Here is a 21,682-nt window from a genome sequence, read left to right as displayed (position 1 = left end):
TGAATAAAGGATTTTATTTACATAGCAAATATTTAATAATAGACATCTGTACTAATAAGCATTTGCAAGTCTGTGAGAACTTAATCCTCATCATAACACTATGAGGTAGACATTAAGCTCATTTTATAGGTAAAGAATTGAGGCACAGAAAGGCTTACTTGCCCAATCATAACTAGCAGGTGATAGAACTGAGATTCTAATGCTGGCACTCAGATCCCAGGGCTCTACTCTTTGGTCACTGTACTGCTTCTCATCTACTGATGATTTCAAAATGCACATAGCACCCACTGGCACCAAAAACCCCTGAAGAAGCAGAATATTCTCAGCACTCAAGAAGCCCATCAGTGCTTCCTTCCTGTCATTTCCTCCATCAGAGTGAAACCACTGGCCTATTTTTGTGTTTTATATAAATAGAACTGTACATGTAGGCTTTTATGTTGGACTTTTTTTCTCCTTAAATACAGGGCCTCACTCTATTTCTCAGGCTGTTATTGAACTCATGGGCTCAAGTTATACTGAGTGCTTGGACTACAGGTGTGGTCTATAACATTCAGCTTTATATCTTGCTTTTCTTGTGTGGTGTTGGGTAGGCAAGCACCCTACCAGTAACCTGTATTTCCAGTCCTATTTTGCCACTCCTCCCTTCCCTAAACCCTGGGTTGTTTTATTTATTTATTTTTGGTCGATTTTGGGACTTGGACTCTGGGCTTGGGCGCTGTCCTTGCGCTCTTCAGCTCATGGCCAGCCCTCTACCGCTTGAGCCACAGCGCCACTTCTGGTTTTCTAGTGGTTTATTGGAGATAAGAGTCTCAGGGAAGAGCTAGGAAGGTGGCTTAGTGGTAGAGTGCTTGCCTTGCATGCATGAGGCCCTGGGTTCCATTCCTCAGCAACACATAAGCAGAACAAGCCGGAAGTGGCGCTGTGGCTCAAGGGGTAGGGTGCTAGCCTTGAGCTGAAGAGCTGAGGGACAGCGCCCAGGCTCAGAGTTCAGGCCCCACAACTGGCAAAAAAAAAAAAAAAGAGTCTCAGGGACTTAACTGCCCGGGATGGCTTTGAACTGAAATCCTCAGATCTCAGCCTCCTGAGTAGCTAGGATTACAGGCATGAGCCACTGGCACCCGGCAACCCTGTTTTTGTTGTTTTTTTTTTTTTTTTTGGGTCCGTTCGTGGGGTCTGAACTCTGGGCCTGGGCACTATCCCTCAGCTCTTCAGCTCAAGGCTAGCGCTCTACCACTTGAGCTACAGCGCCACTTCGGGCTTTTTTTTTTTTTCTTATGTGGTGCTGGGGAATCGAACCCAGGGCCTCATGCATGCAAGACAAGCGCTCTACCACTGAGCCATCTTCCCAGCCCCCCCTGGGTTTTTATGAGACAAAATTTCATTATGTATCACAGGCTGGCCACAAACACAATCCTTCTGCTTCAGCCTCTACATCAGTGGACATATAGGCATGAGACACTATATCCACCTTGAGAGTACATGACTAGAAATCAGGAAACAGACTTGGGGAATTGGAGGCAGATGGGCAAGGAAATCTAATTCAGGCAGTATATTAAGGGGGTTTCTATCTCTGTGCTCAGGGCAAGTTCAGTTGTTTCCAACAACAGGTTCTATAGTTAAGGGAGAATTAAATAAAATATTGCATGTTACCATGCATGTTGTATGTAGTTTGTACCTACTTGCCATAAAATTAAGGACTGAATATATTTATTGGATTGTGTTTATTTGCCTACTTTAGTAATCATTTTACACGTATGCTTAGTTTTTATATAGTGCATTGGTTATATGTAAGTTTGGATGCCAACCCATAATATAAAAAATTATAGAGAACATTGGTGGCTAGATATCAGTGTATTTAAGTCTAACTGAATGGAAGTATTTTGTTCCCAAAATTTATTCTTAAATTTTATATTTGGAGTGTGTGATCCAGTACAAACAGGGTTATAATGTTGACTGGTTTTCTGAGCTAGCCCACAAAACCCACAGTGAATTAGCTACATATGATGGATTCTGAGTCTTTGTGGGTTGTTTGGGAAGTCTGAAGGAGTGAAAGAGGAAGGATACTCTCCTGGAGTAAGATCTCAGCAAGAACTATTTTTGTTTGTCATAGTGATTGAGGAGTGTGACCAGTGTTTGATGTGTATGTGTGTGTGTGTGGCGGGGGCAGGGATGCTGATGTGTTTCAGTACTCAGAATAACCCCACAGAAACAATTGTCCCTTAGCTAGGTTCTAGTGACTCATACTTGTAATTCTAGCTAAGTCAGGGGCTTCAAGGTTTGAAGCTGGCCCAGGCAAAAAAGTATGAAAGACTACATCTCCAATGAACCAGCAAAAAGCCTGGCTATTGGGGGTCTGGTCAGAGATCAAGAAAGGCCAAAGGGCAGCAGGCAGCTGTGAGTTACTGTTGCTGAGGCGTGCACCAAATCCTTCTTGTAGACTGGTCAGTAAGAGAGTATCTAGTTAGGTGAATGGGGGAGGGAGAGGGGAGTTGTGAAAGTCCATAATATAGATCTTACAGGCCTGACTCCTGATCAAACAGAATGTTAGGGCCTTTGCCAAATAGATCAGGCTTTTAGTAAGGCTCTAGGCTTAGATGAGGGTTACAGGGTTACTGTGGAGAATTAAGGAATGGGAATCAGTGAAGAATCCTCATTTTATTGATTTGGCACAATATTGGGTGATGGTGTGTGTGTGTGTACGTGTGTGTGTGTTGTGGGAAAATAGCATTTGATTTAGAATGAAGTAATTGTAAAAGAAAAAGTAGCCATTAAAGCAATGAATGCAAATCAACGCTGTGATGAGATACCACTTCATGCCATAGGTAGTTGGGAAGATTGTGATTTGAGGCCAGCCTGGGCAAAAAGTTACTGATACCCCATTTCAACATGGGAGGTTATAGGTAGAAGAATTTGTAGTCAGAGGTTGGCCCTGAGCAAAACCACAAAATGCTATCTGAAAAGTAATGAAAAGAAAAAAATTGATGCTTGGTGTTGGTGGCTCATGCCTGTAATCCTAGCTATTCAGGAGTTTGAGATCTGAGGATCATAGTTCAAAGCCAGCCCAAGCAGGAAAATCCGGGAGACTCTTATCTCCAATTAACCACCGGGAAGCTGGAAGTTGGCGCTGTGGCTCAAAATGGTAGAGTGATAGCCTTGAGCAAAAGAGCTCAGGGACAGCTCCCTGGCCCAAGTTGAAGCTTCATGACCAATTAAAAAATAATGAATATAGTCCTAAGTGATTGATATTGAAACTAGAACATATAAAATTTCTAGGGTGGCCAGGCACTGGTGGCTCACATCTTAATCTTAGTGACTCAGGAGGCTGAGGTCTGAGAATCAAAGTTCAAAGCCAGCCCAGGCAGGTAAGTCCATGAGACTCTTATCTCCAATTAACTACTTGAAAACCTGAAGTGGCGCTGTGGCTCAAATGGTAGAGCACTTGCCTTGAGTTGAAGAGCTCAGGGACAGTGCCCAGGCTCAGAGTTCAAGCCCCATGACTGGAAAAAAAAATTGTAGAGTGTACCAAATAAAATGATCACTTGGAAATTTATAGCTCCTTGCATTTTTTTCCTTGTCCATTCCTTCCTTTTTCCCTTTCAATAATCTATTTGGGTCTCAATGTTTTGCCCAGCTGGTGTTAAAAATTCCTGGCTCAAGCAAGCAGTTTTTGTGCTTCACCTTCTAAACAGCTGGGACTATAAGCATGCCTTGCTTATCCTGGCTTAAGATGTTTTAACCTGGCTGGGAGTGTGGCTTAGTGGTAGAGAGCTTGCCTAGCATGTGTGAAGCCTGGTTCAATTCCTCAGTACCACATAAACAGAAAAAGCCAGAAATGGCACTGTGGCTCAAGCGGTAGAGTGCTAGCCTTGAGCAAGAGAAGCTCAGGGACAGTGCTCAGACCCTGAGTTCAAGCCCCAGGACTTGCGCGCGCGCACACACACACACACACACACACACAAAGTAATAAGGACTTGCGCGCGCGCGCGCGCGCGCACACACACACACACACACACACACACACACACACACACACAAAGTAATAAGGACAGTGTGATCTTGTCATAAATAGAAGTTTGGAAATGAATCACTGTATATAAAGTGCATCTCAGATAACAATTTAAACACATAACATTGTAAACAAATGTAGGAAGAATTTTCTCCTAAAAAAACCCCATAAAATCTGAATGAAGAATTCCACCAGATTGGATTGGAGCAGTGCTGGCTACAAGAGTGATCCTTTGTTTTACTGAGATGATGCAGGAAATTCCTCTGTATTAGTGATTTGTTTTGGAGTTGTGTTGTCTTCTCTTGAAGATAAGCCTATGGTGTGTGACTGAGCAGTGAAAATACTTTGACACTGATGGTTGTAGGAAGCTTGGAAGCTGAGATCTGGGCTGTGATTACCTTCTCAGTGCAAAGGCTTGTGAAGGGAGCAGCATCTATTTGTGGGTCTTTTTGATTCTCCTTTGAGAGTTCTATTTCTGTGGGATCTGAAGCTGACCGACTATTAGAGCTTACAATATTACTGACTAAAGATTCTGAAGTATAAAGGATAGGGTGGTGGGAATGTTGAATGAATACTAGTTAAGTTTCATTTCTGCTATTTACGTAGTCTTGACTTCCTACTGGCTAGCTATGACTCTCTTGAGCAAACCATTTAACTTCTGGCCACTTGTTTCCTCATTTGCAAATTATAAATTTGAGATAATAATTATCTAATATCTTTTCTGGTCCTGAAATTCTGAGGATCTGCAAATCTAAGAATTCTCACATCCTGGACTGGGAATACAGCTTAATGGTAGAGTGCTTGCCTAGCATGCATAAAGCCCTGAGTTCAATTCCTCAGTACCACATAAACAGAAAGCCATAAGTGGCTCTGTGGCTCAAGTGGTAGAGTGCTAGCTTTGAGTAAAAGAAGTTCAGGGACAGTGCTCAGGCCCTGAGTTCAAGCCCCAGGACTGGCAAAAAAAAAAAAGTTCTCACATCCTGACATGGTGGTACATTTTCACAAAGATGTCTGAGAGCCTTTCTCTGTTGTCTCTTTGGCAGATTGCAATCCTTTGGCAGTGATGAAACTTTGATAAATCTGTTTTTCCAACTCGATTTCATTTTAGCATCTATATTCCATAATAGTAACAGATGGCCAAAAAATGTTTTCCCACATACTTGAAGTGGAATAAATATAAGGCTGCCATTAGCCTTTTTAGCCACTCTTGAACTATGAATAATATCATCATCTATTCGGAGCACAAATGGTGAATAGTTTGTACAGGGCTTATGGAATATGGAAAAGAGGAGGAGGTCTACGATGCAATTCTTCTTAGGAATTAAATTCCAGGCTGGAGGCATGACTCAGTGGCTGAGCACCAGCCTAGCAAAGAAGATGAGCAAACTGGAGACACTGAGTTCAGGCCTTTGAGACCTTGGTACTGATAAAAGAAAAAAAAATTCAAATTCCATTGGCTACTTGGGAAAATAAGACTGGTTATCAGAGATAACTTGGTCCAGTTGGTTTCATAATCACATTGCTGAAATTGAATCTAGTTATACTCTTTTTTTCTTTTTTGTCCTTTCTTTATTTCTCTCTCTCTCTCTTTTTTTTTTTTTTGACAGTGCTAGGGCTTGAACTCAGGGACTGAGCACTGTCCCTGAGCTTCTTTTTGCTCAAGGCTAGCCCTCTTACCACTTGAGCCACAGCAACACTTCTGGCTTTTTCTTTTTTCTTTTTTTTTTTTTGTCATTTGTGGGGCTTGAACTCTGGGCCTGAGCACTGTCCCTCAGCTCTTCCGCTTAAGGCAAGTGCTCTACCACTTGAGCCACAGAGCCACTTCCGATTTTCTAGTGGTTTATTGAAGATAAGAGTCTCACGAACTTTGCTGCCTGGGCTGGCTTTGAACCATGATCCTCAGATCTCAGCCTCCTGAGTAGCTAGGATTACAGGTGTGAGCCATCGGTGCCCAGCTGCTTCTTCTGGCTTTTTCTGTTTATGTGGTGATGAGGAATTGAACTCAGGACTTTATGCATGCTAGGCAAGCACTCTACCACTAAGCCACATTCCCAGCCCTAGTTACACTCTTAACAAGCAGAAAGCTTGAGCTTTTGTTCCCTGTTACAATAACAAAAGAACTGAATTTTTGCTTCCTAATTGTTGAAGTAGTAATTTCCTTGGTCAGCAAAGCTCCACCATAACAACTAGCTCTGTGGATCACCTTTCAAAGCTACTTGTTATTGCAGAAAAGTACAAGAAAAATCAGGAATTTTGGGGGGAGGACAGTTAGGTGTGCTGGGTATTAATCCTAGTGCCTAATATATACTAGGAAAGTTTCTACCACTACAGCTCCAATTAAGGGTGTGTGGGGGCTGGGAAGTTGGCTCAGTAGTAGAGTGCTTGCTTGCCTCCCATGCGTGAGGCTCTGGGTTTGATTCCTCAGCACCACATAAGCAGAAAAAGCCGGAAGTGGCGCTGTGGCTCAAGTGGTAGGGTGCTAGCCTTGAGCTGAAGAGCTGAGGGACAGCACCCAGGCCCAGAGTTCAAGACCCATGACCGACAAAAAAAAAAAAAAAGTGTGTGTGTGTGTGTGTGTGTGTGTGTGTGTGTGTGTGTTTGTGTGTTTGTGTTGGTTGGTGTTGGGGTTGAATCTTAAGGTCATGGGCCACTGTCCCTGAGCTTTTATGTTGAAGGCTAGCACTCTACTGCTTGAGCCACACCTTCACTTCCACTTTTTATTTTATTTTTTATTTTTTTGTGGTTCATCAGGGAGCTTGAACTCTGGGCCTGGGCGCTGTCCCTCAGCTCTTCAGCTTAAGGCTAATGCTCTACCCCTTGAGCCACAGCACCACCTCCACTTTTCTGGTGGTTTATTGGAGGTAAAAGTCTCACAGACTTTCCTGCCTGTGCTAGCTTTGAATCATGATCCTCAGATTTCAGCCTCCTGAGTAGGTAGGATTATAGGTGTGAGTCACCAGCTCAGGAATCAAACCCAGGGCTTCATACATGCTAGTCAAGCACACTACCACTGAGCCACATTCCCAGCCTGTATTTTTTTTTTTTGGTGATCAATTGGAGATAAGAGTTTCATGGAGGCTGGGTGTGTGGCTTAATGGTAGAGTGCTTGCCTATCATTCGTAAAGCCTTGGGTTCAATTCCTCAGTACCACATACACAGAAAAAGCTGGAAGTGGTGTTATGTCTCAATTGGTAGTGTGCTAGCCATGAGTAAAAGAAGCTCAGGGACGGTGCCCAGGCTCTGAGTTTAAGCCCCAGGACTGGGGGTGGGGTGAGGGAGGGGAATCTCAAGGACTTTGCTGCCTGGCCTGGCTTCGAACTGAAATCTAGGATTATAGGTATGAGCTTTCAGTGCCCAACCCAATTAAGGCATTCATACTGCTCTTTTGAGAAGCTAATAATTTGTTGTTTATTTATTTATTTTTTTTTTGGGTCCGGTTGTGGGGCCTGAACTCTGGGCCTGGGCGCTGTCCCTCAGCTCTTCAGCTCAAGGCTAGCACTCTACCACTTGAGCCACAGCACCACTTTCCGGCTTTTTTCTTTTTTGCTTATATGGTGCTGAGGAATCGAACCCAGGGCCTCAGGCTTGCAAGGCAAGCGCTCTACCACTGAGCCACCTTCCCAGCCCCTGTTGTTTATTTTTTGTTGAATCCTAAAAGTAAATTGATAAGTGAAAAAGTGTATAGTTAAATAGTACATAATGATACTTTGGTTGGTGGTGATAGGCCAAACTAACTGATGGAACATATGTACCATACAGCCTCCATGTGTAGTAGGCTATATTATCCAGGTTTGAGTACATATACACAGATGTTTGTTTTCATCGTGACAAAATTGCCTAATGCATTTTTCAGAACTTATTCCCATTGTCAAATGGTACAGTCACTATTGTTCAAGGAAACAGCTTGTAGGAGTCATCATGTATTACTATCAGTCCTTAGAGTATAAATGGGAAACTTTTTTCCGCCAACAGTCGTTTGGATAACATCTTCACAGGCTATACAAAATTTACATGGGAACCAGTGACTCATGTCTGTAATCCTTGCTACTCAGGAGGCTGAGATCTGTGGTTTGAGGTTCAAAGCTAGCCTAGGCAGATAAATCTAGGAGACTTTGTGTGTGCAGTCCTGTGGCTGGGGCTTGAACTCAGGGCCTAGACACTGCCCCTGAACTTTGTGCTCAAGGCTATCACTCTACCACTTGCGCTTTTTTGGTGCTTAATTGAAGCTGAAAGTCTCATAGACTTTCCTGCCTGGACTGGCTTTGGGCCATGATCCTTAGTCTCAGCTTCCTGAGTAGCTAGCTAGGATTACAGGTGTGAGACACTGGTGCCTAACCTAGAGGCTCTCATCTCTAATGAAGGAGCAAAAACCATAACTAGAGTTGTGGCTCAAGTGGAAGAGCACCAGCTGAAGTGGTAGAGTGGAAAAGCTAAGTGAGCATGAGGCCCTGAGTACTGGCATAAACGCGCGCGCGCGCACACACACACACACACACACACACACACACACAAGTTAAAGACTAACCTGCTATATTTGGTCAAACATTTAATTATCTTTTACCTAGTGTTTTGGCTAGAGCTGTTCTTTTTTGTAAGGTGAGTAGCATTAGCTAGTATTGACCATGTTACTACTTGGATCTGCTTTCTAGGTTTGTGTCAGTCTAAAGCATAGTCAACTTTTGGGGATGATAAGTTTTGAAAAGAACTGCTTGCAGCAGGAAGTTGTTCGGGACACAGATCAGTATTTTAGTGCATGTCTCCCCACAGTGAGAAAATCATCATTGCTTAAGTAATGTTTACAGAACTCAGGCAGTGGGAAGTTATTTTACCTAGGTTTCAGCTCATCATAGCTTTGCAGATGGATGATTTTTTGTTGTACTTATCAGGTGTGTCATCTGGTTCCACATTCAGTGGTGTAGCAAAGATGTTCAGTTCCATTTGTTTACTTTTCATGTCCTTGAGTCTTTCATTAAATTTGTTTTGCACCAGTACATTCAAGTGTCCTAGAAGGCTTTTGACCTTCCAGAGTGGAGAAATGCACAATAATACGTTTCCTTTGAGTTGTGCTTTACTAGCCTTAATTTAGTTGTAAATGATTTCACATTTGAAACCAATGGTCTTAAGAAGCTGGACTTTCAGCTCTGAGAGGTACTTGGTAATGTTCACTGTGAGTGCTAGGTCACACAATTGCTATCACTGAGTTCCCTGATAGATTTTCCCTTCATCTCCATGAACTGCTTGATTTCAGCTCACAGTTTATAAAATCTTATGAACATGTTTGACTACTTAGCACTACACTTCCTCTTGAGTCCACACAATATAGGCAGACAAGCTGCAATGAGAAGCACATTTGTCCTATCATGCTTGTATGTGGCCTGTCTGTCCTATAAGGGATGCTCCTTTCCTGTCCCTTAAAATTTACCTTACTGTTATGATTCACTCAATATGTATTTATGTTATGAGTAAAGCCCTAGGTTTATTGAGATTTGAGTGCTGTGTGGGGTTGGCCTTGACAGGGTCAGGCCAATTGATTCCATGGACCTTTTTTTTTTTTTTTTGGTTGGTTATGAGGCTTGAACTCTGGGCCTGAGGCTGTCCCTCAGCTCTTCAGCTCAAGGTGAACGCTCTACCACTTGAGCCACAGCGCCACTTCCGGCTTTTTCTGCTTATGTGGTGCTGAGGAATTGAACCCAGGGCCTTACACATGCGAAGCAAGCATTCTACTACTGAGCCACCTTTCCAGCCCCAGTTTTTTTTTTTTTTTTTTAACTCAGATGCATATACCCATGGACTTTTTGAGTTGCTGTTTAGTTGTTTGTTTGTTTATTTGTTTTTGGGTCCAGTCTTGGGGCCTGAACTCTGGGCCTGGGCGCTGTCCCTCAGCTCTTCAGCTCAAGGCTAGGGCTCTACCACTTGAGCCACAGCACCACTTCTGGCTTTTTTTCTTTTTGCTTATGTGGTACTGAGGAATCGAACCCAGGGCCTCATTCATGCAAGGCAAGCGCTCTACTATTGAGCCACCTTCACAGCCCCATCTATTTAGTTGTTTTGCATGTGGGGATTCAGAAATATCAAAAGTTTGCCGAGTGCTGGTGGCTCACGCCTGTAATCCTAGGTACTCAGGAGGCTGAGATCTGAGGATCGTGGTTCAAAGCCAGCCCGGGTAGGAAAGGCTAGGATTATAGGCGTGAGCCACCAGTGCCCAGCTGAAATTTTTTTTTTGGGGTCCAGTTGTGGGGCCTGGGCACTGTCCCTCACGGCTAGTGCTCTACCACTTGAGCCACAGCACCACTTCCAGCAGAAAAAGCTTTTTTCTTTTTGCTTATGTGGTGCTGAGGAATCGAACCCAGGGCCTCATGCATGCAAGGCAAGCGCTCTACCACTGAGCCACCTTCCCAGCCCCTCTCCCTCTCCTTTGCCTTCTCCCTCTCTTTCTCCCTCTCCTTCTCCTTCTCCCTCCCCTTTCTCTCTCTCTCTCTCCTTCCTTTCTTCTTTCTCTCTCTTCCTCCTCCTCCTCTTCCTCCTCTTCTTCCTCCTCTTCCTCTCTCCTTCTCCCTCCTCCTCATTATAGTGCTTGAACTCAGGGCCTAGGCACTGTCCCTAAGTTCTTTTGCTCAAGGCTAGTGCTCTACCACTTTGAGCCACAGCTCCATTTCCAGGTTTGTGTTTTTTTTTGTCAGTCATGAGGCTTGAACTCTGGGCTTGGGCTCTGTCCCTGGGCTCTTCAGCTCAAGGCAGGTGCTCTACCACTTGAGCCACATCGCCACTTCCAGTTTTCTGAGTCGTTTATTGGAGATAAGAGTCTCATGGACTTTTCCTGCCTGGGCTGGCTTTAAACTGTGATGCTCAGATCTCAGCCTCCTGAGTAGCTAGGATTACAGGCATGAGCCATCGGCACCCAATATTCTATTTCCAGTTTTTGGGTGGTTAATTGGAGCTAAGAGTCTCATGGGGATTTTTCTGCCTGGTCTGGCTTCAAACCTCGATACTGAGTAGCTAGGATTACAGGCGTGAGCCAACAGTGCCCAACTTAATCCTGCCAATCTCAACCTTCCATGAAGCACTGGATGACAGGCATGTGCTACTGCACCTAACTATGGATTAGGAATACGTTTTGTGAACTTTTCTGCTTGTGGCTGGCATCAAAATAGAATCCATTCTTACCCTCCTAAGTGGCTAGGATTTCAAGTGTGAACCACCAGCACCTTGTAACACATCTAACATCTTACATAGCATGGCCACTAGCTGTTCTTTAACTTTTTCTTTTCTCCAATTTTAGAAATGTTACTAACTATCGTATGCTCTTAGCAAATTCCCACGAACATAATAGCTTTGCATCATCATTCATTTCAGGTTCACTAAGAATCTTTCCCCGGACAAAATCAACTTGAGCACCCTGAAAGGGGAGGGTCAACTGACCAATTTGGAGCTGGATGAAGAAGTTCTACAGAATGTGCTGGAACTGCCTACATGGTTAGCCATCACTAGGGTCTACTGCAACAGGGCTTCTATCCGGGTGAGAATAGGGATCAGAGTGATGCTGTTGTCTTTGGCTGGCAGGCCTACCTTCTTGGGGCAGTTCCCACAGCACTGAGCCTTTGCTTTCCTCTTTCAGATTCAGTGGACAAAGTTGAAGACGCACCCCATTTGCTTGGTAATGGCCTTTATTGTTAGCAAGTAATCAAATGGGGATAAGTAGGGTGTGTTTTTAAAAGTAAGGAGAGGAGGTGGGGAAGAGTCATGACAAGTTGACCTTTTTGGGAGTGATAGGTGCTTCGTTAGGCTCAGAGAGCTATACTGACACAGTAACTGTTGTTTGGTCTTACTCCAGAACTTCTCTCTACAATAGAAATTAGCACTGAGAAGTCTGAGTTTTTGCTGTTAAGACTCTTAGATTTAATTGTTTTCCCTTGGACTTCTGACATGTAAAGTCAGAAGTTCAGTTCGTGGTGACTGTTGGGTAATAGTCAGTATGTGTGGGTTTTGTGTGTGGGTTTTGTATGCTCAGCTCTGCATGGCTTTCATTCCAGTGTCTGGATAAGGTAGAGGTGGAGATGAAGACGTGCGAGGAGCCTCGACCCCCCAATGGACAGTCACCCATTGCTCTTGCTTCAGGACAGAGGTCAGTTGCTGAAGATCATATTTTTAGTTAAAAATAAGAATTTTATTTTTATTACCACTTTTGGAAGTGGTGCTGTGGCTCAAGCGGTAGAGCACTTGCCTTGAGCTGAAGAGCACAGGGACAGCACCCAAGCCCAGAGTTCAAGCCCCATGACTGACCAAAAAAAAAAGCAACAAAAGGAGACATAAAGAAGAATAAGCACTCATAGTTCTCATGTTCAATATCTTAGTCCAATGTCTTCTAGTGTAAATTCTGTATAAGGTCTCATATGACTGATCATTGGTCTACCTCATTTGTTGTAGTGAGTATGGCTTTGCTGAGAAAGTGGTGGAGGGGATGTTCATCATCGTTAATTCCATCACCATCAAGATTCACTCCAAGGCCTTCCATGCTTCTTTTGAACTGTGGCAGCTCCAAGGCTATAGTGTCAACCCCAGCTGGCAGCAGAGTGACCTTCGTCTGACACGCATCACTGATCCCCGCCGAGGAGAGGTAAGGGCTTTAGTGTTTTGAGGGAGAGAATCAAGTTGGAGAATTAAAAAAAAATTAGCCTACATTAGTTATACAGAAGAGGGGTTATTGTTAAATATTCATGTGTGTCTTTATCATATATATATTCTAATCAGTCTTGCCCAAAGTAGCAGAAATTCTTTTTTTGTTGTTGTTGTTGGTCATGGGGCTTGAATTCTGGGCCTGGGTGCTATCCCTCAGCTCTTCAGCTCAAGGCTAGCACCCTACTACTTGAGCCACAGTGCCACTTCCGACTTTTTTCTGCTTATGTGGTGCTGAGAAATTGAACCCAGGGCCTTATGCATTGGAGGCAAGCACTCTACTACTGAGCCAACTTCCCAGCCTCAGAAATTCTTAAAAAGATGTTCTTTCTGTAAGAAAATAAAAAGGCAGAAAGGTGAATGCATCAGTCCAACAAGTTTTTTTTGTTTTGTTTTGGCTGGTCATGGGGCCTGAACTCTGGGCCTGGGCACTGTCCCTCAGCTCTTCAGCTCAAGGCTAGTGCTCTACCACTCGAGCCACAGCGCCACTTCTGGCTTTTTCTGCTTATGTGGTGCTGAGGAATCAAACCCAGGGCCTCATGCATACAAGGCAAATGCTCTACCACTGAGCCACCTTCCCAGCCCTAGTCCAACAGTTTTTGGGTCCGGTCGTGGGGACTGAACTCTGGGCCTGGGCGCTATCCCTCAGCTCTTTAGCTCAAGGCTAGTGCTCTATCACTTGAGCCACAATGCCACTTCCGGCTTTTTTCTTTTTGCTTATGTGGTGCTGAGGAGTCGAACCCAGGGCCTCTGGCATGCAAGGCATGCACTCTACCACTGAGCCACCTTCCCAGCCTCTAGTCCAACAGTTTTATTCAGGAAGGGCAACCCAGTCTTCTTCAGCCTTGAAGAGGAAATGGCACATATCCCTTACAACTTGGGTCCCTTTAAATATTAGGCAGAAAAAGTGAAATCACATGGGGTAGATGGGAACAGGGTGAGATGGAGGCAGGTGGGAGAGCAATCTTATCTTGAGTAGAGGGTTTCAAGGTTTCAAACATATCTGTGTTTGCCAGGAGGGTCAGGGCAGACATGGCCTTGGTCTTAGGCTTTCTTCCAAGACCCTCTGGTGTGTTTGTTCAGGGGGAAGGGGAGTGGAGGTGATTTAACAGGGTTGGAAGCAAGGACAGTTCTAAGATGGCTCTCAGTGGGGGGGGGGAAGGTGAGTGTTTTTAAGTTATTTTTCATCAATTCTTTTAACCAAATCCTTTCCTTGAATACAGATTTCTGACCTACTACTTTTTTTGGAGGGGGGGGTCTGATAGTGGGGCCTGAACTCTGGGCATGGGTGCTGTCCCTCAGCTCTTCAGCTCAAGGCTAGCGCTCTACCACTTGAGCCACAGGGCCACTTCCGGCTTTTTTTTTCATTTTGCTTATGTGGTGCTGGGGAATCGAACCCAGGGCCTCATGCATGCAAGGCAAGCACAATACCACTGAGCCACCTTCCCAGCCCCTAACCTACTATTTTATGTTGTTAGGATCCCAACTTAGGAAGATGGAAGTCTCTGACTTCCTGGACTTCCTGCCTCTTGGTTAATGTTATTCTCTGTATGCAGATATTTAGCTGGGTGCCAGTGGCTCAAGCCTGTAATCCTAGCTACTCAGGAGGCTGAGATCTGAGTATTTTGGTTTGAAGCCAGCCTGGGCAGAAAAGTCCTTGTGAGACTCTTTAACCACTCAGAAACGAAGTGGAGCTGTGGCTCAAATGGTAGAGCACTAGCCTTGATCACAAAGAGGCTCAGGGACAGCGCCCAGGCTCTTGAGTTCAAGCCTCACAACCAACAACAAAAAAGAAATTTTACTTTTTCTTTCAGGTTTTAACATTTAAGGAAATAACTTGGCAAACACTTCGAATTGAAGCAGATGCTACAGATAATGGTGATCAGGACCCAGTCACCACCCCACTGAGGCTTATTACCAACCAAGGCAGGATCCAGATAGCTCTCAAGAGAAGAGTGAGTTTGTCCCCTGTCCTCATGAAAGCCTCTCATTTCTTTTCCTAGACAGCCTGGGTGGTACTATCCTCTCATTGTAGAATTAGTGGCACTTGGAAAGACAGCAGTAACAGGAGAACCTGCAATTCAGTGTTGCATAATGCTGTTAGTGAGAGGGCATTTCCAACGCCTGATTTTAAAATTTTGGATACCACAATTTTTACCCACATTTAGGCACATTGACATAGGGCACCTGGCAGTTGACTATTGCTGCTTTTTGTTAGTCAAGCAAACCTGAGTTCTTGTTTTTGTGGGTGTGCCAGTCCTGGGGCTTGAACTCAGGGCCCAGGTTCTATCCTTGAGTTTTTGTGCTCAAGACTAGCACTCTACCACTTGAGCCACAGCTTTATTTTGGGCATTTTGGTGGTTAAATGGAGATAAGAGCCTCACAGACTTTCCTGCTCAGGCTGGTTTTGAACACAGTCTTTAGATGTCAGCCTCCTGAGTAGCTAGGATTATAGGCATGATCCACTTGCACCTGCCTAAACTTGTATATTCTATAGTGCTTGCTACTCCTAAACTGGACATCAGTCGCTGTGGGATTGGAACGATACAAGCTGCTAAACCCCATGTTCTCTGTTCCTTCTCCCCACCCCAGACCAAAGATTGCAATGTGATAGCCTCCAAGCTGATGTTTCTGCTGGATGACCTGCTCTGGGTACTGACTGACTCACAGCTCAAGGCTATGATGAAGTATGCTGAGTCGCTGAGTGAAGCCATGGAGAAGGCAGCCCAGCAAAGAAAGAGTTTGGCCCCTGAACCTGTCCAGGTTACACACAAAGTGGACACCCTTGTGGGGGTGGGGAGGTAGTGGACCAGACTTTATTTGTACCAACATAGGTGGGACTGGCACTTTATTTGACTTGAACCTTTTGTATTTCATTTACTCTGATCCCTGGGTACTGTTGCATCAGCTACACAGGCTAAGCCACTGAGGAGGAAAAGTAGAAAAAGCCTTTTGATCCTGTTGGGACTTTCACTGTCTCAGACAATAGACCATAGGCAAGTTGTTAGAGTGGGGTGTGATGAGCACTGTAACAGAGGGGATCATTGCCCTGAGAGCACCAAGAAGGGGCATCTTTCCGTGCAGTTTGCAAGAGAGCGTTTAGGAAAGACTTGGAAGAGATATTTTAACATCAGTCAGCTAATTCCTGGTGGAGATTAGCTTGAAAGGCAATTCAGACATGAGAAGAAAATTCAGTTACTAGACTAATTACAATTAGGCATTTTGGAGTGTGGATTATTTAGTTGGGAAAGCATTATGCTACTAGGCAAGCAGGAGTGATAGGGAAGGGATATTCTGATAAACTGTGGTTTTGCTCAGATCAGGATGAAGCTTAAAGAAAGTCCATGAAGGAGAGCCTCTCAATATCCGGACTTTCTTCTTTTCTCTGTATCACTTTTAGATTACTCCACCTGCACCCAGTGCCCAGCAGACATGGGCCCAGGCATTTGGTGGCAGCCAGGGCAACAGTAGCAGCAGCAGCAGCCGTCTCAGCCAGTACTTTGAGAAATTTGACGTGAAAGAGTCCTCCTATCATCTCCTTATCTCCCGCTTGGACCTTCATATTTGTGATGACAGCCAATCCCGAGAGCCAGGTACTGCGAGGCATGAGCCTGGGATGAGTGCAAACCATTTTCTAATTTTGGACAGAGCCCGAGATAGGCTATTTTCTAGGAGCACTGTAGAGTCTATGGGTTGGTTTCATTTTATCACAGATGTTACTTGGGCCTCAGCCATTCTGTGGTAGCTACAGGTTGATGTGAGTCAGTGCTATTATTCAGCCTTTAGGGGTCACCTGTCATACTTTTTCAGTGCTAGGAACTGAACCTAGGGCCTTGCACGTGCTAGGCCACTGAGCTATACTCCATCCTAAAATTGCCTTTTTTTTTTTGGTCAGTTGTGGGGCTGGAACTCAGGGTCTGGGTATTGTCTCTGAGCACTTTTGCTCAAGGCTAACACTACTGCTTTGAGCCACAGCTCTGCTTCTGTGTGCCCCCCCCCCCCCCCCAATTGGTTAAATGGGTAAGAGTCTCACTGGCTGGCTTCCAACTTTGATCCTCAGATTTCAGCCTCCTGAGTAGTTAGGATTACAGGCATGAGCCACTGGGTGCCTAGCTATAATTGCCTCTTAATAAGACGTTGATTCAGTTCCCTTTGCTTTCCCTTTCCCCTTTCTCCCTCTCCTCTCCTCCCCTCCCTTCCCCTCCCCTCCCCTCCCCTCCCCTCCCCTCCCCTCCCCTCCCCTCTTTTTGTTTTTTGTCCTTTCAGAAGTCTTAAGAGCAAATAAATGAGAGTTTGGTTATATTGCTTGTTAATAAGAGATGTGCAGCACAGTCTTCTCCAAGTATCCAGGCCATGTAATTCATGCTAAGACATGAATGATTGTAGACTTAATTTTTTTTTAATTGTGAAAATACCTCACAGAGCGGTTACAAATCAAATTGTTGCCTCCTCCTTTGTCGTCCCCCCCCCCCCCCCCCCCCCGCCAGAGTTGTAAAGTTCGTTTTTCGACATAACGTCTTGTACATCTCATTATTGCAATGAGTCCACCTGTATCCCTATTTAAACAATTTTTCTCCCTTCCCCTCTACAAATTATACCAGCATCAAATACAGTGAAAACAGGGGTTATACTGTGGGAAAGGGAGACTTAATATTTTTATTTATTTTTTTTTGTCGGTCATGGGGCTTGAACTCTGGGCCTGGGCGCTGTCCCTCAGCTCTTCAGCTCAAGGCGAGCGCTCTACCACTTGAGCTACAGTGCCACTTCCGGTTTTCTGCTGGTTTATTGGAGATAGGAGTCTCACGGTCTTTCCTGCCCGGGCTGGCTTTGAACCGCGATCCTCAGATCTCAGCCTCCTGAGTAGCTAGGATTACAGGCGTGAGCCACCAGCGCCCGGCTTGACTTAATATTTTTAAATTAAATCAGTCTGCTTGGTGCAATTTAAGGGAGTTTTGGATGAGATTTTGTGTGTGTGTGTGCATGTGCGTGTGTGTATGTTCGTATGTGCACCAGCCCTGGTACTTGAACTCAAGGCCTGAGCACTTTTCCTGAGCTTGTTTTGTTCAAGACTAGCGCTCTTCCACTTGAACCACAGTTCCACTTCAGGCTTTTTGCTGATTAATTGAAGATTAGAGTCTCATGGACTTCTTTGTCCAGCCTGGCTTTGAATAGCAATCCTCAAATCTTATCCTCCTGAGTAGCTAGAATTACAGGTGTGAGCCACCAGCACCTGGCTGAATGAGATATTTTTAAATATGAGACTAATAACCTAGCTGATCATACCTTGGTGTGGTTTACTCTGTGAATATTTGAAACCTGTCAGCCATTTAAAATAGAGACAATGGAGTACTCTTTTTTTTTTTTTTTTTTTTTTTGGTCCTGGGGCTTGAACTCTGGGCCTGAGCATTGTCCCTCAGCTCTTCAGCTCAAGGCTAGCACTCTCCTGCTTGAGCCACAAGACCACTTCTAGTTTTCTGGTGGTTTATTGGAGATAAGAGTTTCACAGCTTTTCCTGCCTTGGCTGGCTTTGAACGGTGATCCTCAGATCTCAGCCTCCTGAGTAGCTAGGATTACAGGCATGAGCCACTGGTGCCCGGCTCTTCTACTTTTTTAATTTTGAAAAGGGGGATCTTTTAGAGCATGTCTGTTTACTACTGCAACTCAAAAGAGTAGGGCTGAAGTTTTGAAAGTCACCTGGCATAATGGCCTTTGAGCTACATTGTATCACCAACTGGGCTTTCATGCTGTCCCTCCAGAGGACTCCTAAATCCTTCAGGTGGTGGTTAGGCTTCTTTGTTCCAGTGCTATTCACCCATATTTTTCTCTTGTAGGTGTCTCTGCAAATAGACTCATGGGCGGTGCCATGCAGCTTACTTTCCGCAGGATGGCATTTGACTACTACCCCTTCCACTGGGCAGGTTAGGAGAAATCTGAATGGGTTCAGTTGTAGCATGACTAAGAATATCAAGGATGGATTCCTGGTTTCATCCCTGACTGACTAGGAGGTGTCAGAGATTGCAGTGCATGCTCAGAGAGATGTTGGGAGTATCCAAGAGGACATCTTCTGGAAACATGGATGGTCTCATACTGATGATTGATGAGAGGAAGTGGGGAACAAGTGCCTAAGGTGCTGCTTTTTTGTGCCTGTCCTGGAGCTTAGAACTCAGGGCCTGTGTGCTTTTGTGTTCAAGGCTAGTTAGTGTGTGAGCCTCTGCTCCACTTCCACCTTTTTAGTGGTTAATTGGAGTTATGAGTCTTTCAAGTTTGTCTGCCTGGGTTAGCTTTGAACTGTGATCCTCAGATCTCCTGAGTAGCTAGGATTACAGGTGTGAGCTCAGCTAATGTGTTGCTTTTGATTCTGCCTTCCAGCTTCTTATCTCCACTAGGTTTACAGTCTTTCCAGTAGACCATGGTCAAAGATGACAGCAGTCAGCAACTGGCCTTTAGCATTCTTAGGGAAAATTTACATGTAGAGTTCAGAAAAACTTGGTTATGCTCAGTGGGTAACTTTTCCTTATCCTAGAGAGAATTCTTGTAGGATTGGGAATGAACTGTGACTGTACTGACAGGAAGGAAAAATTGGAACATTGGACCATGATTTAGAGCTGAATTCTTTTTGCTTCTGTGTTGCCCAGGTGATAGCTGCAAACATTGGGTACGGCACTGTGAGGCCATGGAAACCCGAGGCCACTGGGCCCAGAAGCTGGTGATGGAATTTCAGAGTAAAATGGAGAAGTGGCATGAAGAGACAGGTCTGAAATCACCCTGGCATCTGGGGGTAGATTCTTCCTTCCGGAAGAAGGCAGGTGGGTTAAAAGAAACTGCAAGACTGTAGTTGCTTAACCCCTTGCCATTTGTCTTTGAGAAACAATGGAGATAAAACAATAACATATCTAATCATTACATGGTGTGATGGTGTATTTTTTCTTATTTATGTCACTTTTTCTAAAGGTAGCTGTCATGTTAGAGGGAAGCTGTCATTATCTGTCAATGGTCTTTGATGCTACCTTGGTCTTAAGGAGAATTTGATTGGGTTCCATCTAGGTTAAACACTTCTACTTACAGCATTCATGATTTTAGGATTTTTCACCTTCCTAATTCTATCAAGAGTGAATTAATAGAATTCCCATCTTTTTATATTTAGACTCATTTTCTAGTCCTCGAAAGAACTCTCTTGAAAAAAATCCTTCTCAGGGCAGACAGGCTGCCTTTGGACCTCCAGCATGGAATCGCTTACGCTCTAGCTGCATGGTTGTGCGAGTGGATGACCTGGATATCCACCAGGTAAGGATATTAGAAACATGGTTAGAAAGTTCACTTAGAAGACATCTAGCACAGTGTGAACAAACTGGAATCCAGGGACTATTTGCTTCAGTTCTGAGTAGATTGACAGTTGGGTCTGTTTCTTCTAAGAAAAGGACTTGGAAAGTCTCCTAGTTTTTTCCTGAATGACTTACTACAACCTCCTGCTGAAAAAGTAACTTGGGGAGGATTCCAGGCAGGTGTGAAAATTTTAGGAATGCATGACAAGCACTGTGACAGGGAAGGATGGAGCAGGTACTTCTCAGAGGAAAGAATTCTGTTGTGAGTACTGCTCTAGGTATTAATAGTAAATTGTGATTGCCTAGGTTTCTACAGCTGGACAGCCCAGTAAGAAGCCATCTACACTTCTTTCCTGCAGTCGCAAACTCCACAACCTCCCTACTCAGGTCTCTGCCATTCATGTTGAGTTCACAGAGTATTACTTTCCAGATAATCAGGAGCTTCCAGGTGAGCATGAGTGCTGGCCATTTCTTCTTTTAAACTTTGTCAGCTTTGTTGTATGTGTTGTTAGGATTTTTGCATAAATTTGCCCTACTGCTGGTGATGCACACCTGTAATCCTAGCTACTCAGGAGGCTGTGATCTGAGGATTGTGGTTTGAAGCCAGCCCAGGCAGGAAAATCCCTGAGACTGTTTTTTTTTTTTTTGGTTGGTCATGGGTCTTGAACTTTGGGCCTGGGTGCTGTCCCTCAGCTCTTCAGCTCAAGGCTAGCGCTCTGCCACTTGAGCCACAGCACCACTTCTGATTTTCTGGTTGTTTATTGGTGATAAGAGTCTCATGGACTTTCTTGCCCAGGCTGGCTTTGAACCACAATCCTCAAATCTCAGCCTTCAGATTAGCTAAGATTACAGGGGTGAGCCACTGGTGCCTGGCTTCCCCGAGACTTTTTTTTTTGGTTGGTCATGGGGCCTGAACTCTGGGCCTGGGTGCTGTCCCTTAGCTCTTAAGCTCAAGGTTAGCACTCTACCACTTGAGCCACAGCTCCACTTCCGCCTTTTTTTCGGCTTATGTGGTGCTGAGGAATTGAATCCAGGGCAGTATGCATGTAGGCAAGCACTCTACCACTGAGCCAACTTCCCAGCCCATCCCTGAGACTCTTAACTCCAATAAACTACCAAAAAAGTTCGTGGCTCAAGTGGTAGAGTGCTAACATTGAGCAAAAGAAGCTTAGGGATAGTGCTTAGGCCCTGAGTTCAAGCTCTAGTCAGGTACGTGCGCGCGTGCGCACACACACACACACAAAACAAAAAACTGCCCTGTATGAATATGTATCTTTGCTCTATTGACAACAAAATAAATACTGGCTAGTAAATAAGAAGGCTCTTACTAGCCTCTGCTTTATACTTGATGATTCTTTTCTTTCTGCATTACAGTTCCCTGTCCCAATCTCTACATTCAGTTAAATGGTCTGACATTTACTGTGGATCCTGTTAGTTTGCTCTGGGGAAACCTTTTCTGCCTAGATTTATACCGTAGCTTGGAGCAGTTCAAAGCTATTTATAAGCTGGAAGATTCAAGACAGAAAAATGAGCACTTGGACATTCGACTGGATGCCTTCCGGATGAAGGTAGGTAAAGTGGGATTTCTGTCCCCTGTTGATAACCATAGCTGCATTTTCCCCATGACTATCCTCCATGGTTCTCTGTCCATTTGGTGGAAGTGAAAACAAAACAGTTTCCC

General features: G+C 44.5%; 1 protein-coding gene across 1 annotated transcript in view; it reads left to right on the top strand.

The window, feature by feature from the left end:
* Uhrf1bp1 (UHRF1 binding protein 1) overlaps positions 1–21,682 on the top strand; it is a 47,557-nt gene that overhangs the window by 7,173 nt on the left and 18,702 nt on the right. Inside the window, exons 2-13 of the mRNA XM_042683848.1 lie at positions 11,360–11,522; positions 11,622–11,660; positions 12,037–12,128; positions 12,431–12,620; positions 14,494–14,634; positions 15,272–15,442; positions 16,080–16,272; positions 18,511–18,597; positions 19,315–19,485; positions 19,824–19,963; positions 20,308–20,449; positions 21,376–21,569. Of these exons, the coding sequence (XP_042539782.1) occupies positions 11,360–11,522; positions 11,622–11,660; positions 12,037–12,128; positions 12,431–12,620; positions 14,494–14,634; positions 15,272–15,442; positions 16,080–16,272; positions 18,511–18,597; positions 19,315–19,485; positions 19,824–19,963; positions 20,308–20,449; positions 21,376–21,569 (1,723 nt within the window). The remainder of the gene's footprint in view (positions 1–11,359; positions 11,523–11,621; positions 11,661–12,036; positions 12,129–12,430; positions 12,621–14,493; positions 14,635–15,271; positions 15,443–16,079; positions 16,273–18,510; positions 18,598–19,314; positions 19,486–19,823; positions 19,964–20,307; positions 20,450–21,375; positions 21,570–21,682) is intronic.

The sequence above is a fragment of the Dipodomys spectabilis genome, unplaced genomic scaffold (assembly GCF_019054845.1).
Source record: "Dipodomys spectabilis isolate Male_0828 unplaced genomic scaffold, ASM1905484v1 ptg000085l, whole genome shotgun sequence".
NCBI classification, from domain to species: domain Eukaryota; kingdom Metazoa; phylum Chordata; class Mammalia; order Rodentia; family Heteromyidae; genus Dipodomys; species Dipodomys spectabilis.
The sequence above is the reverse complement of the archived record's forward strand: the minus strand, read 5'-3'. Positions and strand labels throughout refer to the sequence as shown.